This window comes from Orbicella franksi, chromosome 1 (genome assembly GCF_964199315.1).
Source record: "Orbicella franksi chromosome 1, jaOrbFran1.1, whole genome shotgun sequence".
Classification (NCBI taxonomy): Eukaryota; Metazoa; Cnidaria; class Anthozoa; order Scleractinia; family Merulinidae; genus Orbicella; species Orbicella franksi.
In genome coordinates, this window is record NC_138145.1 from 42,290,996 (window position 1) to 42,309,155 (window position 18,160).

General features: G+C 38.7%; 2 protein-coding genes across 2 annotated transcripts; one reads left to right on the top strand and one right to left on the bottom strand.

Moving 5' to 3' along the window:
* Nucleotides 1–157: 157 nt before the first annotated feature.
* LOC145462913 (histone H1-like) lies at nucleotides 158–1,468 on the bottom strand. Its single transcript, XM_081446583.1, has one exon. It carries the CDS (start codon nucleotides 1,347–1,349, stop codon nucleotides 687–689), a length of 663 nt encoding a protein of 220 aa, XP_081302709.1. The 5' UTR covers nucleotides 1,350–1,468; the 3' UTR covers nucleotides 158–686.
* Nucleotides 1,469–4,762: 3,294 nt separating this feature from the next.
* Nucleotides 4,763–17,386, top strand: LOC145462940 (dual specificity mitogen-activated protein kinase kinase 1-like). The gene is made up of 10 exons (XM_081446618.1): nucleotides 4,763–5,263; nucleotides 5,397–5,631; nucleotides 5,860–6,006; nucleotides 10,435–10,512; nucleotides 10,753–10,804; nucleotides 11,561–11,685; nucleotides 13,388–13,624; nucleotides 14,481–14,542; nucleotides 15,689–15,734; nucleotides 16,545–17,386. The coding sequence occupies exons 1-10, from the start codon at nucleotides 5,181–5,183 to the stop codon at nucleotides 16,620–16,622; spliced, it is 1,143 nt and encodes a 380-aa protein (XP_081302744.1). The 5' UTR covers nucleotides 4,763–5,180; the 3' UTR covers nucleotides 16,623–17,386.
* The last annotated feature ends 774 nt before the right edge of the window (nucleotides 17,387–18,160 follow it).

An 18,160-nucleotide genomic window follows, 5' to 3' on the forward strand; every position in this document is an offset into this window, starting at 1 on the left:
TGCCCTGCCGGGCTTTTCTCCTTTTTGTGATTTCTTTTTTTACCCCTCCCCTAGATCCGCCTCTGTAGGAGAGGGGAAAACAGTTGTTAAGGAGCTAGTCACAGACAGGACAGCATTTAGAGGCGTCGTAACTAGTAACTGTTTTTTTTTTTTTGTTTGTTTGTTTTTGTTTTGTTATTATTATTTTTCTCCATAGGCGTTTTAAGTACACGAGTAGAAATCAAGTTGTTTTTTTTTCGTCATGTGGATTTACGTCAAAAACCCCTCAAGGAGTGGTAGGGAGGCTGCCCGACCCCCACCTATGGATCTAGGAAAGTGCCCCGGGTTCATCTGACGGTCGAACGGAAGTATCTAAGGACTTCTAATGGCCGTGCTAGACTTCGCGAACCCCGTCCCGCTTCTTTCGAGTACTGAATTCCTATACAAAATGGTTACCGTGATGCGGGCAAAGCTTAGAGCAAAACGGTTTATATTGTGTATTTGATTAAAAAACAATTTGGGTAGGAAATCTTCTGTGTTCAAACAAAAACTTCGAAGGTAAAAGGAATTTTCGCAACAACTTGTGATCGAAACGAGAAAAAGGAATAAAACAGGAGAACTTGGAGAAAAATTGTTGGTCATTTCTTTTCTTTTATTTGGTGGCTTCTAAAGAAGCCGTTTTGTTTTATTCTCTTTGAGGTTCTTCTTTACTTCTTGGCTGCAGCCTTTTTGGTTTTCTTTGCTACCTTCTTCTTGGGCGCTGCTCGTTTCTTGGGACTTTTTGTGCGCTTCTTTGCAGCTGACTTAGCCTTCGGTTTCTTGGCGGCCTTCTTTTTGGCTGGTGACTTGGCCTTCTTTCCCGTAGTTTTCTTCTTCGCAGCTTTCTTAGCACCAGTCTTCTTGGTAGCTCGCTTCTTTTTGGGCGTGCCAGCCTTCTTTCGGGGTTTTTTCGCCGCTGCCTTCTTCTTCGCAGGCTTTTTCTTTGGTGCAGCGGGAGCTTTGCCGACTTTAAAAGATCCCGAAGCGCCAGTTCCCTTGGTGTGAAGTAGCTTTCCCGACTTGACGCCACGTTTCAAAGCCATTTTAAGGTGCACTGATATATCTCCAGTGACTCGGTTGTTTGCTTTGATGTACTTTTCAATGGCTTGCCGTGACGAGCCACCTCGTTCCTTCATAGCTGCAATCGCCGCTGTAATCATGTCGATGTACGGAGGATGGACTGCAGGAGGCCGAGGGGCCGCCTTCTTCGCTGGTTTTCTGCTCTTCGCCATCTTTCCAGCGGGACTTTTGGATCTTGATCTCGACCGTGACCTCGAGCGCGATTTTGACTTGGATCTGGATCGGGATCTAGCCTTAACAACACCAGACATGGTGAACACAAAGCGGAAGATAAAGTGATAAACGGTATGCTTCGGAAAAAAAATTCACGATGCAAGTAAACGTAGTTTGTTTCTCGCGCCAATTTTATAACAAAAGACCTGACGCCCGAGGGAACAGTCACCAGTCACGGATCGGCGCTAACAAGAAGACATCAGTGTCCGACATGTTTAGAATTTGTGTTTCTTCAAGGAGACTTTCAACCCTTTACTGCTCAATAAGTCACCGCAAGGGAACGGTAAGTTCTTAAAAGTTGAGCTATAGGGATCAGCTTTTCGGGTGTGGTTTCTAAGTTGGCTCTTTTTAATGCGTACCAGGGTATTTTTTACGTCTTTTTCATTACCTGAAGTGTCAAAATATCATACGAGTGGTTTAAAGTATGAATTAATTATTAATTGACTACTACAAAAGGATTGAAATCCCCTAGGATTAAAAATCGATGCCTAGGCAACAGGTCAAGAACCAAATGAGCCAAGACAATCTTATTCCATCCTTCTTTTCGCTGCCGACAATGTGTCAAAGAAAGACAAGATTTTGTGGTCGCCATTTTTGTTCAGCTCCGTTCAGTTTAAAATGGTCTTCTTCCATCGCGTTTTTGTGGCAAGCACGTATTTATTTCCTAGACTCCCAGATTGTTCTGACTTTTTTAAAACAGAACGAACACGCAATAAAACGTTATTCAGTTGTAATTTGAGGGATAGTTTGAAAAAGACGTTAAATTTTATAGTCTCACGGTCAGCGCGGCATAAGCCGAGCACGAAGTGATCTGACACTACCTAGTAACTAGACTCCATTTCATTCATTTTTAAGTTGTTAAAAAGAAAACCCTTAAAAGGCTGATGCAAGCTTGTTTCGAAAGCGTTGAACTAATGAAATACTTTTCTCCATTTTTAATCATCTCTTTTCGTGACGATTTTCTATTTTGAAAATTGCACCCTTCGACTATTATTTTTTTAGTAAGCAGGTACTATTTGAGCTCGAGTTTGAGTACCAGCACGTTAAGTTAACTTTCTGTGCAGCTTGCTTTAGAGATTTCCATCGACTGTAGGGTGCCAACTCCACCGAAAAAGGAAGAGTTTGAGAGCTCTTTAAATAAACTTATTAGCAGATTAGGTGGATTCTGTAAACCAAAGTGGTTTATGCTTATACATTTGTTTTCACAGAAGAAAGAAGCTTGTAAACGGTAAAACTTTCAAAACAAGTTTTAACATGAAAAGGGTCGTTTCTCTCATTTCACGAGTTTCTTTCTTAAGCTTAAATGATTTGTGGTGCTTGTTTGGGTCAGGTCGGTTCATCTATTCATCATATTAAAGAAAGTTCGCCGAAGTGGGTGTAACTAATAAATGTGTGTTATTTCCAGAGCAATTTGAAAAATTCCGAAAAGAGCGCGCGGGTTGAAATTGAAGTGAAAACCCCGGGGTGAAAACATATAATTTATCCAAACATTGGCACGAATTTAGAGTCTTTGTTAAGGAATCCGTTGGTAAGCAATCGCCCAAAAAGAAAAAGATTTCTTAGATATTCGCAGTCTACAGCTTTTAGCTGTCTGTCGCAGAGATTTTCTTTTCTTTTTCTAGTAGCTCTACTGAAAAGGTTCAGTTTGGTTTGTCTGTAACTTCTCATAATCGCGGATTGCAAGGATCACTCAGCTGGTTTTACATAAGCTTTCACTCTCGGAAAGCTGAAAACGCTACCAAATCTGAAGGCTTTCCAGTTAAGCTTAACTAGAAAACAAATGCTTATAACGTCAAAAACGAGTCTGGTAGGCTGTTGTTAAGTTTATTTGTAAATCGTATTGTAGTTCGCATGCTACTTTTAAAGTAAAAACTAAAATACTACTTTTTGCCAAGTGGTTCAGAGCCACTTTAATTTTTGCAAATGTTTGAGGTCACTGTAAATTCGCTCCCACAGTTTGTGACAAGTTGAATTTTGACATACTGACCGCAAATCCGCAATTCGATAATCCAAAAGTTGCGGGTGGGGAGAGGGGAGAGGCGGCGTCATTGACCTAGTTTGGAAGCATTTATATTGCCTTAAGGTCATTCCACTGAAATAAAACCTGCACTGAGAATTTTTTGAAACTTTGCCTATTGATTGTTTATATTATAGGAACTTAAATTCTGAAATAAAAATGAGGGTTCCTCATGTTCGTTTAGGAGGAGGAGCATCTTGTTTATACCCATATAAATCCTTATAATAGCACCATGATTGTAGTCACGATTGCTTGCTAAAATCACGTTTCCAACGATTGCTTTTTGTTCTTATTACTCAATTCAAAACAACAGGAAAAAATGATAAGTCCCCATACTCGTTTGCGAGAAAATGACGATTTACCTCTATGGCGAGGTCCAGCTGTAAAGAAAAAGCCGCCATTTTTAATGCGCGCGCGCTAATCACGCGTGAAATTATGAGCAGTAAGGATGCGCAATGCAATACTGGGGAATGACCTTAAGGTAGCACTTTCAGTGCGTCACTGCTGTAGAGTGTCTTATACTGACTGCTGGCCAAGAGCCACTCCAGTACGCCCCAGATATACCACAAGGCCATTCATTTCTTGACAAGGCTAATGTACTTTAACAACGCACACCAAGAAGTCGTATAACGTGTACTGCTAGTTGAATAATGATGAAATATTTTAATATCGAAATTGGAACACCCCAGATAGGGCTGTCCACAAGTTATTCGGTAGCTTTTTCAGGTGCAACTTTTCCAAATCAATTACGAATATCTGTTATCCCTGTCTGTAACTCTTTGAGTTCTGAGCAGCTTCTATCCATTCAGAGAAATTGGAGCAGCTTTTAATAACTACAGCATGTGGTCTTACATACATGGTGGTGCTCTCAGAACATAACAATATGAAACATATTCTAAGGTTAAATGTCGCAGGTATATAGACATACCGTAGGACATAAATACAAAAGAAGGTTACGTCTTCCTTCACATGCGAAATTTAAATGCACGACCATTGGCCCAATTGTTTTTGAGGGAGTGAGGTGAAGGATTTTTGCGCCAGACATAACGCAGAAAATTTGGGGGTATTTCGGCACGGGCCGAGAGTAACCGTCTTCCGCATTGCTTATACGCCACAAGAATGAGATAACTGAGATAAATATAGATGTGTATTTAACTTTGCAACTATTTCCTGTATTTCGGTTTCTTGACTTCAGTTTTAGAGTCAGACTGCATGTTATCAGAATTCTGAGAAATGATTCCAGTTTTAGCTGTGTGAGATTTACAGGCAGGAACAAAAAGATTAGATTGACGCAGTCCATCGGCCGGCCATAAGAGACAAAACATCTATAAAAGGGAGTTTACAAGTGTTTCTGAAATCCAACAATCTTTATTGTAAGCTTCTCGCAGAATTGACTCATGGCTGGCCATTGACTTTGTATTTTTTTAATTAAAGAACTTATTTTTTTTTCATTTATTCATTTATCTTTTCTTGATGTTGAAAAGTGTTGGAGAGTATTAAAGCAGATGTACATGAACTTCGCTCTCGCCCAAGAGGATTTTCATGAACGTTAAAAAAGCACACAAAACGGAAGTTTACACAACCCAGGTATGGTTTCAAAGAATTGACCCTGCTCTGACCAAATGTAACGTGGGCTCAGAAAGGGGGAACTTGCCTTGAAAAATATTATTGTCTACTTCGCGTTTGCTCGTCGCCCTGGGTCTCGAGAGTCTTTGCAGAAATAATTGATACATGGTAAGATCTGCAAACTACATTTCCGTTGTGCAATGCGGAATGTTCGTGTGATTGATAGAAAGTAGAGATTCTGAAACATTCTTGTGGAAAGCGAGCATCGTGCCGCTGGCTAGCCGCGATGTCGAAGAAGAACAAGTTGAACAAACTGAATTTGACTATAACCCCTTCTACTCCGTCTCCTGATCCACTGCAGCCCGAACCGTAAGTAAATGGCCGCTTTTGGCCTTTTTCTTCTCATTCTGAGGTCAAATCCACCTTTATTTTAAGTCACTGGCCGTCAACATCGTGCACGATATAAGCCCTTTGTACGGTGATTTTTTCTGTTGTTTTGCAGTAATGATGCCGCTGGGATCGGCTTGCAGAAAATGGAGGAGATACGAAAGAAATTCGATGAACTTGAACTGGATTCGTTACAGCGCGAAAGACTAGAGGCGTTTCTAGCCGAAAAGAGGAAAATTGGCGAGTTAAACGCAGAAGATTTTGATAAATTGGCCGAGCTAGGCGCTGGAAATGGTGGCGTTGTTACGAAGGTTTTGCACAAGCCCAGTGGATTGATAATGGCTCGAAAGGTGAGGGAACAAAAATACCATTTGGAACCCAATTAAATTCCCAGCCGAATATGTTTTCAGTTGAACGCGATGTTATGCATAGCTAATTCTCCCGATTCTTTCAGGGACTCCTTTATTTCGGCCTTCAAGGCGGCTGTGCTCCTATTTTGACGAGTTTACGACCTCCAGGAATTTCTGTGCTATTTTTGTACATTTTTTCAAAGAACTTATGTTTCCTTTCGTCTGCAGCTAATTCACTTGGAAATCAAGCCTTCTATTCGGAACCAGATCATTAGAGAGTTGAAAGTTTTACATGATTGCAACTCCCCTTACATCGTTGGATTTTACGGCGCCTTTTACAGCGACGGAGAAATCTCTATTTGTATGGAACACATGGTAGGGTGAATGTTTCGTGTATTGGCAAATGTAATGAATGTATTGTATTCTTCCCCATAGGAAAACATTAGGCAGCCATGCATGATGAAGCATTTATTCGTGTAGTAGAAAATGTGTGAAGGCAATACTCTCTCTCGCAAAATGAGAACTGAAGTATAAATTATTTACTGGTTGTATGGCCCACGTCGAACGCAAGCGATTTTGCAAGTAAGCTCGAGACAGTTTTTCGGGTTGCAAATATAAACTGAAAACTGTGATCGTCCCGCACAAAATTCGGGAATGGGTAGAATTTTTTGCGATGAAACTTTTGTCCGTAGGTATGAATACGATATTTTAAAATATATACGTGACGGTTTTCATGTTGAACCGTTTACTTTTGGTCTCGAGATCTGTCAGTTCAAAATTAAAGGTACTTCAATTTACTGTGGCGGGGGCCGCTTTTTGTTGTGGTGCGCCGTGTTCTCAGCTTCTGCAAAATGCTAATTTGATGCGTTCAGTTGTCACCTCTATCCTCGTTGAGAATGTAGCCGATCGTTTGTATCTTGATTATTTCACGAGCCAAAACCCGGTTGGATAATGAGCATTTAATTTCTAAATTCGGTTGTTCTTCAATGTAGTAAAATCGTGTTTTGCTTTTAGTGAAACAGTGCTCTTGCAAACACGATTATATCTTTATTGATTTAATTATTAGCTAGGCTTGGTTTTGCTGAACTTTTTTTTCCCCTTAAGTCTGGAGAAAGGTTCTTTGCAATTTCCGGGTTTTTCTTTGCATACAAACTTTGGTGGACATCTTGCAAGTTCACCAGGTTTGTTTCCTTTTTTTTTGCACGGGTTTGGTTTGCATGTAGCGTTCTATTCTCCACACCTGCAAAACTTAATGATTTGCATACTAAAATAAATTAATGTTTTGTCTGTCTTACAAGAATTGCACACCTTTCTGATCCTCAAAGTGTTCCGATTACAGTACAAAATTACGTACTTGTTCTGTAAACTTCAAAATTTTTGGCTGTAGTTATGGGCAATTGTATCATCCTGTTGTACAATGTGTACTGCATTTTTCCTCAAAGATATTCATGAAAGAGCTCTTTGCTGCATGTAACTTGTCAGTTTGCCAAAATGTAAAAAAGTTGATCTGGTCTGCCTTCAAGCTACAAACATGCATTGCCTTGTTTGTTTGTTTGTATTATGCCAGGTTATACCATTGTGTCTGTAGTTCAAGTTATTTCTGTACAGTACCCTGGGAGAGTAGGTGTTTTCACAGGTGTTAAGTGAAAAACATTTAAAATTATGTCGTGTTAGAACACTTCTCATACAATGAGAAAGGCTAGGTGGAAACCGCAATCCAATTTCTTAAGTATTTACTTGCATTATTTTAATTCAGATGAAAGATATTAAATCCCTTCATCTTAACACAGGTAATTTTTATGATATACATAATTTTTGTTGATGATTTTCATTTCCTGTATTTTTAAACCACAAACTATTTCTTCTACATATATGTATTTGTCTATTTTTATAACTGATGGATATTCCAAGATCTGGATTATTTTGTTGGTTTGAATGCATTGAATAAATACAGGAATCCTGTATTTTGATTTCCACTATTAGTTATTTGTGCTTTTGCTAATAAATGGAAAGCATCTTCAATGTTACTACAGGAAGGCAAGTGTCGGAAGTTTGAGAAAATATAGCATTTTGGGAACACCTAGCCTGAGAACGCAGACGTATTTCTGGCTGTCGCTCGTCTCCATTGAAAATAACATTTGCAAACCCGAGCCAGGAAATGATTTCTGTGACATAATGATTTTTGTTTCTCCCTGGCCAATCAGATTCCATGATAGAATGAAACTCGAGTGCTCCTCACAGCAAATACCTTGCACAGTAGTTCTGGGGCTTCTCGAGTTAAACTGTGATTGGCTTAAAATTCCTACTTCACAGAAATCGTTTTCTGGCTTGGGTTCGCAGACGTTATTTTTGGGGGAGACAAGCGACAGCTGGAAATACGTCTGTGTTTGCAGGCTAGGGAACACCAGCCATGCAATTGTTCATCACAGCTGTTTGGAATTCTCCCAGCCTGTCGCAAATGCTTTTTGAACTCAATGGAAATCTGTGGTCTTAGTCTGATTTAGTTTTAGTTTTATTCAGCTCTGTTCCTGCTAACAGCTTAACAGTCATAAGTTATTATAAGCTTTAACATAATGCTATCACATGCATCAGTTACTTCTTCGCGGTGGGAATTCTTATGAACATAATCTTAAGCGTTCTAATGATCAGCGTAATCATAATTCAAGTGAGCTATCATGTTCCTATTAACATTTCTATGGCAGTGTTTTTCTTACAAGGAAAACAGAATTATTATCAACATCATTATAATGCAAAAGTCAATTGACATCAAGCATTAATGGTACATTTCCTGTCTGATAATGGTGAGCAGAAACTATGTTGGTCAGCATGTGATAACCTTAAAGATCTAAGTAGTTAAACTGGATTGTTTAATTGGCTGTCGGGGGAGAAAGATATATTTTATATGGCAACTCAAATTATGGCTGTTATTTTACTGATGCATGAAACTTTTGCTTGCAGAATTTTGCCTGTGACAGGTCAGAATACAGTTTCTACAACCTTTTTAGTTCCTTTAGTGAGAGTTAAATTGATCTTCTGCAGCTGTTGATCATGTGACTATGTTCATCAAAGTAGCACTTGATTGTTACATCAATGAACAGAACAGTATTTACTCTGTTAGTTTTTTCATTACACATTATCAGAGATATCAACCTAAAAATCAAAATCAAGGAGATTACCAATTTTACCTTCTTTACTCTTAAGAAAGTTGTTTTAAGTGGAGCTTGGCAAATTCAACCACAAAAAGGCATCAGATATCCAAAAATTTGCCAAAATACATCTGAAAATGTATTTTATGCACTTTCCTTCACATTGTCCAGGAGATTTGGTGACTGACAAGGGAGCCCAGGAGATTCAGTCTGTACCTGGGAGACTCCTGTACAATCTGGGAGAGTTGGCATAGATGCTTTGTAGTTATGAAAAATACCACAGATGTATTTCAAGGGGAGAATTGCAGCTGCAGTCTTCTTATTCAGATCAAATGAGAATTGAGAAATGTTACATTTTGAAGAGAGGTCAAACCTCTGGAAGTCAGACAGAATCTTTCAAAATACTGTCTTGGTCCGGAAGACAAACTGTGTACTCTGGTGCAGCTGTGTACTCCCTTTAATAGTTGGAAATGATATAGGATGTACCCTTAAGGATGTTCTTAAAGCATTACTTGTGTCAGAAATGCAATGATAAAGGTCACCAAATTTGTTGCAGCGATAAAGTATGTGTAAAGATACCTTGATTTTGAAAAATTGTGACCCATAATTCAGCATGGTATCCAGGGCTTTTAGAGTCAACAAAAATAAACTAGCCATATTTCATATCTGATGGTCTGTTGCATTATTAATTCCAAATGTTGCCATCCTTTCACAAAACTTAACCCTAAAAAGGTATTTGATACCAAACAACGTAACAGTGTATTTGAAGAGCAAACAAAAAACATAATACATAGCTTTCCTTTTTTTTCCAAAGTTACAGCAGTGACCAGTAGTACTATTGTTGCTCATTCTTATACTTAGCATGCACTTATGCCTGGCATGGCTTTTAATTGCTTACACAGGGATCTGCAAAAACAATTACTGCAAAGAACCCATATGTTTTTGTAAACTCTGGCTGACTGGATGTAAAATTTAAACTAGTCTTCCAAGTTGCTGTAATTTCATATCTCACCTCTAAATCATCTCTTAAAACCAGAGTGCTTCAATTTACCATACCTGTTGCATCACCTTGGAATGATCAATTTCTCTTATTAGTGTCCCTAGGACTGACTTTCTAACATATTGGCGTCCTAACTAGTGGCATGTCAGATTTGAGTAGCCAAAACATTTATAACTAACCAAAATTTCTGCTATTCAAGTTTTAATACACTACTGTAGTTTATTGCAGAGATGCTAGTCTATTGCAAGATAACCCCCAAGGTAACCCACATTAAATTCACCAGTGCACATTTGAGCCTGATCGAGTTTTGTTAGGACTGTGTACCTGGCAAATTGACTGGCTGAGGATAATTTTGCCCACCTGGGTTGACCATCTAGAGGAAAGTTTTTCTAATAAAGAAGTTCAGTTCAAAACGTTTTGCCTGCTAGTGAAATCAGTCACCTTCCTGCTTAAACGCTAATGAAACCCCTGAGCTTGACTGCTTAATCCAGAGGCTAGTGTGCTTGAGGTCATTTTACCTCTCAAGAGGTCAGCCATAACACTGGGTATAGAGGCTTCCTAACCAAGAGACTTCTATAAGCAGGCAAAATTTTTTCTATCAGTCTCAAGGCCTGCAGTTTGCATCTCTACTAACAACTTGTTTAATTCTGTTCACAGGACGGTGGGTCACTGGACCAGATACTCAAAAAAGCTGATCAACTTCCTGAGGACATTTTGGGGAAAATCACTGTTGCTGTAAGAACGAATAATGACTCAACTACGTTGAACACAATTGTCACAGTTTGCTTGATTCTTCAATGTAACTTAGGTCTGGAAAATACACAATGTAACAAGCTAATGCAGGATCTATGATAACTTTTAAGTTTTTCGACTTATCATGTTTTAACTTTTACCAGTAAAAACTAGCAGTAGAAGTTCAAAATACGTTTAAAGTGCGGGTGGCAGAATTTACAGCATCACAAATTTATTCCACAGGTTTTGAAGGGTTTGAGCTATCTCAGAGACAACCACAAAATAATTCACAGAGGTAGGAGGCCAGAAATTATTCATACTATAAAGCCGTTTGAGGACCGTCACTATATTTAACAGCTAAAGAATCCTAAACCATGTATTACACTGTGATAAAAAGCGACGGGCATTTGAGAACACAAGGGAAATGTAGAAAACACGAGCTGCAGGCGAGTGTTTTCAACATTTCTCAAGTGTTCTCAAATGTCTGGAATGTTCTATTTCTCAAGTGTTCTCAAATGTCTGGAATGTTCTATCACAGTGTAATACGTGGGCATCTTCATTTGCTTTATGATATAGAGGTAATGTGGGAAAAACACTATAATAAGCTTTTTCTATGTTTTATACTCTGATAAAGCATGGGTTTTTTGAGCAATCACAGCATGTGCAGGGTCCTATCTATATTATAAATGGACATAAAAGGAGAAGGCCGTCTCCATGTTATCCAGGTTTCCGTATTAAGCAGGCTGCCCTGATAAACCTCACAGACATTGTTCTCTCTATACAAAGAATAAAGTGTGCAATCTAATGCAACAGAATGGTGTTTAATAATTTAGCTGTAACTTAAGCAAGTTTAAACTCAAGGAACTTCATGCTCATTGAAAGTGTCAAATGTGTAGCAGTAAGGCTTACAAGTGTTCATCTTGTTGCCGCCAATGAGCTGCCTGAGTTTTTGAATCCCTAGGTTGTTACAAACATTGCCTTTTTCTAAGATGCTTCCTTTAATATGAACTGTCAGTAGCTTTAAGACCATCTTTGTGCTTGTGCTCCACAGATGTAAAGCCATCAAATATTTTAGTGAACTCACGTGGTGAAATAAAGTTGTGTGATTTTGGAGTCAGCGGCCAGTTAATTGACTCAATGGCAAATTCCTTTGTTGGCACAAGATCTTACATGTCGGTAAGCTATAAAAGAACTGATAGAACCAAAAAACTTGTCATGTAACTTTTTTTTGATCCAGCTAATTATACATTGTTGATTACAATCTCACCACCATAAGTCTTGGAAAGTTGTTGATATGATAGATTGATATACCATCGGTGGACAAAGGAAGAAATTCGGTTTAAATACAGTGGAATCTCAATTTTTTTAAGGTTACTCCAAACCTTTGCAGGGCTACTTTTGCCAAATTTTCCTTTTTTCAACCAAATTAAGAGTGTGTCCACGAGAAAACCAGGCAGAACCAGGCAGGAGGTGATACAGCTCAAATCACCATTTTCACTCAAACTTGGTACAAATGTTGGGTTTGATGAGGGAATGATTGTGGCAAAAAAGTAGGCCAAAATATTTTATTCCCTTTAAGTTGGGGGAACCCCTTCCAAAAATGGCCATTTGACACTAATTCATGCATATTTAATTAGCCATATTTGGTTTAGTATTTCTACAACAAGAAAACCCATGTGAAAGTGAAATCCACTGGATCATGTGGTGCAACTATCAGTCTAAAAGCACAGATGTTCATTTTTACTGGGCAATTTGATTTCTCTTTGTGGCTTCATCTTAAGTAAGGTGCATATTTCATAGTGTTGTGAATAGCCTTTAATTGATGGCAAATATCTGCAATGGGCAAAACCAAATACACATTATTCTAACATGAATAGTGAGAGCAATCAACAAAGTTCTCAAAAAAGCCATAAAATGTTTGGGGACTTCAATATTTTTTCTGTGCTGGTGTACTGTTTACATAGAACTTAACGATTTATGGCCATTTCATAACATCCACTAAAACACAAAAAAGCGCAAAAAAACTCGCACCAGTCCCTTTCTTCCAAGGAACACCTGCCAGATTATTAAGCATATTTGACGGTATTTTTGACTGCCCAAAGATTTTAACAGTCTGAATTTGAGCTATTTTGCTTTGTAAATGTTAAAACAACACAAGAAAACGAAGAGGAGGAAAATTACCGTAAGTGGTGTTTATTTTTATAGCCAGATTCAGACTTAAAAAGGAGTTTGCACAGGCTGGCCACACACAGTAGGTTTTTCTTGTTGCAGAAGAGTAAAGCTTGTCGCCTGGTGCCACTAGATCACAACCTTGAGGAGGCATAAATTCATGTTCGTTTGTTCATATAGGCATTGCCAACTCGAAAATGTACTTCCATGGGTTCACGATTATGGAATTCTGAGGGCATGGGGGGGGGGGGGGGGGGGGTAATGCATTCTGGATTTCCCAAGGCAAGGGGAGGGGTTAAAACATGGAAACCATCCGTGGTTGGGTATGGATATTTTCTGGAATTGCCCATTTGCCATTATGAAGAAGCTTCATATAACTGCCTCTGTGCTTCACATTCTTGTGTCCTTGCTTGTGTCTTGCGTTTCTTGTTCCCCAGAAAATGAAACATCTTTTTATACTGCTTGATAATGGGAAATGATGGACTTATTTCCAAAAGGTTTTCCTATACAGCTTATAAGAGCCCCTTCCCCACTGGATATAAGGCCCCCCCGCCCCCCTCTTCCCTCATTTAGCCCAAGCCCAAAACCTCAGTCTAAGCCCAGAGCTTATAATCAGAATTTTACAGTATTTGTATGTAGATATGTCAATCCAGTCCTTCTTTTTGTAACAGTTAACTTCTGTTAAACATTCTGACATTTCACTTTTAAGCCTGAGAGACTTCAAGGTGCCAATTACTCAGTTTTGTCAGATATCTGGAGCTTTGGATTATCATTGGTTGAAATGGCAATTGGTAGATATCCAATACCACCACCAGAGGAAAATTCCAAGAGTATCAGCCCATCTCACCTGATGCGCCTGCCTCCTGGAGCAAGACCTCCAGGTGGAGTGAATAATGATGCCAGGCCAATGGCAATATTTGAACTGCTGGACTACATTGTTAATGAGGTACGGTGCATGTTTTGATGGAAAAAGTCCTGATGCTTAGTCTGTGGTAGAAGATAGGCTGACGAGATAAACGAGGCCAAGGTTCTCTAATGTGATTTGAAATGTTTTAATGCAAGAGTTAAGAGTTACACAAGACAACCTAATCCAGTCATTTATGCAGGCAATTTTTGGTGCAATTTTTATTGTGATTTCCATTGGGACTTTTGGCGTGCTTGTGCTGCAACCAGCTGCAATTTGAATTTGCCTCGAGTACAACATTGTGCGGTTGCAGAAAACATCAACACCCACCCCAAGAAGGACTACTGGAAATTGCAAGGGGCAGGGGTATCAAAAAACAAAATGTTTAAAGAAAAGCCTGGGGATTGGGAGGTGGGTGGGGGTTCAACGCGAAAAAACCCTCCATGGGAACGTAGAATGTCTATGAAGCATGATCAAATGACATGAGGCTTTGTATCAGAGATGCACGCATATCTTATAAACCAGATTGGTGGTTTTATGTCAAGCTCAAAAGCTCAGGTGATAATTTTCTTGCTGAAATTTTGATGGTATCACATTGAAATTGCCGCTGGTTTACATGTGTGATTTTTGCATTTTAACCCTTGTTAGGTGCACCAAAATTCACGGTAGAAATTGTGATAAAAGTGCATCAAAAATAGCCTGTGTTTATAATAGGGCCACTATAAAACTAGCATAATTGGTTAAGTTTAAAGTGCATTGACATTATCATTAAATTCTCCCAGCTAACATTGTGAGAAGAGTATGGAGAGCAGTAATGAGATTTTGAATGTTGTTATATGAAAAGAAGGCTAAACTTCTCTATTAAAGAATTTCATTTTGTTCTTTTCTTAAAATCTAGCCACCTCCCAAACTACCATCAGGTCACTTTTCAGATGAGTTTTGTGAGTTTGTGAACAAATGGTAGGTTTTACCTTCTAGTGCTTTTTACAACAATGTTATATCTAAATTATAGCATGTTGTTTGGGGAAGGATTCATTAAGTGTAGTTGGTAAAAGCTTGGGTCATAGGAGAGGTCTGAGCAGCCAGGAAAAAATATGTAGATGCGGTATCAAGTCTTGGTTTGCCTGATTGTGAGTTGCCACTATTCAAGGCAATCATAGGCATCGGCAATTGATTTGAACGAGCTCTGTATTCATTTTTTCTCGTTAACCTGCTCCTCTTTTGTTTTTAGGGCTAGGGGCACGGTTTGTGTTCATTATCTATTGTTTGGTTGAGCCACCGCACAAGGTTGACCAAGGTTGAACCTTGTGCGGGTCATCCTGCATTTGGTGATGTGTTTTGCTGCAATACATGACATCCATTGTGCTTTATTTGTAAGGGTAATGACCCCATTCCCTGCCATTGTTTAAAGGGTGGAAATAATGTTATCTACTGGTGAAATCACTATGCATCAGGGAACTGTTAACAACTTATTCTTTTAACTTCAACTGGGTGGGGTGACATGAATGTGCCCATTGAACAGCTGGGGACAGGTCTAAATTTAAAAAAAAAAAACCCCTGACAAGAAACATTTATTGGTTGGCTCAAAAGCCCACACTGACATTTACAATACACCATTTGCGAGTAATATATCACACACTGAAGACCGTGTTTGACCATATTTCCAAACACTGGGAAGAGAGTTGAAAATATGATGCACTGCAGAGTATTTTTGACGAACTATGAGGTGGTTGGTAATGTGGTCAAATTCCGTCTTGAGTGTTTGATATATCTTTTCAATCGAAACTAAAGCTTTGAAGAAAATGGGAAATAAAATCGTAAACATTCATGCTAATTAAGATCAGATATCCAAACACCATCACGGTCATGATATTTTCAAAATATCTCCTTAAAATTCTAATCAACAGAATTGTCCAGGTCCCCACTGTCAATCCCTCTTTCATATCTTTGTCTTATGTGTATTCACCACATTAAGTATAGCTTTTGACTTATCTGACATAAAGTTTTGGTTTGTTCAGTTGATATTTAAACTTCCATTTGCTATTATTGTTACTGTTATTATTATTATTATTATTATTATTATTATTATTATTATTATTATTTTAGTCTTGTGAAGAATCCTTCAGAAAGAGCAGATCTGAAGTCATTAATGGTAAGTGCCAGTTGAAGCCTCCAATAAAGATCCGCTAAGCTTACCGCTACATCATTTCACAGAAGACTGTACACCACTTCCAGTGTTTTTAAATTCAAGTAAAAGTTTATAATAACAAATTTTGTTGGTGCCTGGTGTTACAGGAGTTTTCAATAGAGGCAGGACACTATACAAATATGTTACATCCTTGATCTCTCATTGACACTTTGCTGTCCTAAAAGGACACATTATCCAAACCCCCAAAGGTATCTGCACACCAATGTAGTGCAAGACAAATGGTTTGAATCTTCTCGGATACACCTCTTCATGCCCTATAGGTCATCTGAATATCCTTTTTTTACAATAAGTGTCTAATTTCTTGCATGCTGATTGACTCATTTTTATCATCAATAAGAATACAGACAGATAAAATTTTAATTTATGGAAGCTTTCAAGTTCAACTTACAGTTGTCAAACTGTCAACTTTTTAACCAATGAGATTTTATGGACTTTTTTAAGTAGCGTAAGCCAATCAAAAAGCGAGAAAAGCTATTGACAATGTTTGCGTGATTTAGAATAAAATTCACTTATTTTTGTTTATGGCAAGTTTACGGCGTCATTTCATTTATTCCTGGCATTTGACCATTTAGGGTCTTGTTATTGTAGAAAACAAATTGATGTCAGTTTTTTATGCATCTGCCCTCTTATTGATGATAAATTTTGTTATAACGTTATGATGTAATTTATCATCAATAAGAGGACAGACGCCTAAAAAGCTAACGTTAATGTGTTAAATTAACAGTGCCATCTTGTGTTTCTTATTTTTTCCAGAATCATCCATTCATCAAAAAATCTGAGATGATGCAAGTAGACTTTGCAGGTTGGGTGTGTCAAGTGGCTGGTCTCTAGCAAGCGACTGACTGGTGGATCAAAATAAACTGAATTGGAGTATTGCTATGGACAAGTTTATTACCCTTATTTAACTTGCAGCGTCAGAATGATGGAATTACAAGAAAAGGAAAATATATGCAATGGAATTTATATAAATGTGGTGTGTTTCGGATTTGGTGCAGCAAGAGACTGCAAAGCGTGGGAGGGAAATATGTTGCGGCATGTCTAGAGGATGCTAAACTTATCAGAAGACTCCAGATTGATGGATTTGCGCTAGCATGGAACACAGTTGTTTACTAGGGAGCACTTGTGGAACTGTGATAAAGATATGGAATGGAAATAAGACTCAAGACAAAAATTGGGTGTTTTAGGGTGGGGTGGGGGGTGGGTTCAGTCTCATGTCCCCCCCTCCCACCCACCCATCTACCCTCTATATAAATTCCTTACATGTCTAGACTGGCTGTCAAGGTATAACATCAGTTGCACAGAACACAAGTGGATTTCTTTGTAATACTATTTGTTGCTTATGATTTAGCTTTTTTTCATGCATTCTTTCTGTAATCTCTGTTCAATGTCATTTTGGTCAAATGGGTTGTTATATAATGACTGTAATCTGTAATGTACAGTAATATAGTTGTTATGACGAACTGGGAGACTAGTTTATCACATCACTGGTTTGTCATATCACTATAAGGGGATAGGTTGGTTATCTTTAACTGTAGATACAAGTAGCATGCTTTATATCAAATACATATCTGGCCCTCGCAACAAAGAGGAAATCATTTTACAAGTGGTTTTTGAGATGCCATCATCAATACTTTTCATCTAAAAGGCCAAATGTCTTCGCACTATTGGGTTGTGAAAGTTGTGGTAACCAAAGTTAGCATTTCTCTAAAGTTGTATAGTCGTTTGATTTAGCAGGAATCCAAGAAGCTCGGAAATAAGCCTAGATCGCTGGAAACTGAATTATATTGATTTCATATTGTGGGACACTTACAGAATTGGACAGAGGACAGGAACTCATTTGAAAGTAAGGGTAGGCTGTGAGCAGGGCGAGAGAGGGCAATAAGCCCCCCCCCCCCCCTCCCCGCCACTTCTTCCAAGAGTTCCTGTGCGGGCGTTTTTCTTCTCGCACTGTTTTTCGCGCCACACTTGGCGGACTAAGAGAAAAAGATGCCTGTTTTTAGTCTAAGCGGGTATGACCAATGATGGTGTGGATCCAGAGCATGGATTTCAGCAGGAACAAACTACAAATCCTTTGAGAGTTTGCATTGTTTTTTTTTGTAAGGTGGAATCCCTTCAAGAAACTGCTCACTTACTCAAAGTTTCTTTTCTTGATTGTGTGAAGACGGCCTGTATTTATTACAGTTTGAAGCAGTTGCTTTAAGGTGATGGCATCCAAAACAAGGAGAAGCTGTAGTGTTACTCCTTTTCTCTGGGAATTGATGTGAGGGCTCACTGCATGGACCAAAACAGGAAGAATGCTTACTGCAGGTGACAGCAAAATAGGCCCACTTACTTTCATTACTTGGCATCGGCAATCAATAGATGAAATA

Coding starts and splice junctions, on each gene's coding strand:
- LOC145462940 (XM_081446618.1), top strand. CDS start 5,181: ATGTCGAAGAAGAACAAGTTGAACAAACTGAATTTGACTATAACCCCT. Junction 14,543..15,688: donor TGTGAGTTTGTGAACAAATG/GTAGGTTTTACC, acceptor TTATTATTTTAG/TCTTGTGAAGAATCCTTCAG. Junction 15,735..16,544: donor CAGATCTGAAGTCATTAATG/GTAAGTGCCAGT, acceptor TATTTTTTCCAG/AATCATCCATTCATCAAAAA.
- LOC145462913 (XM_081446583.1), bottom strand. CDS start 1,349: ATGTCTGGTGTTGTTAAGGCTAGATCCCGATCCAGATCCAAGTCAAAA.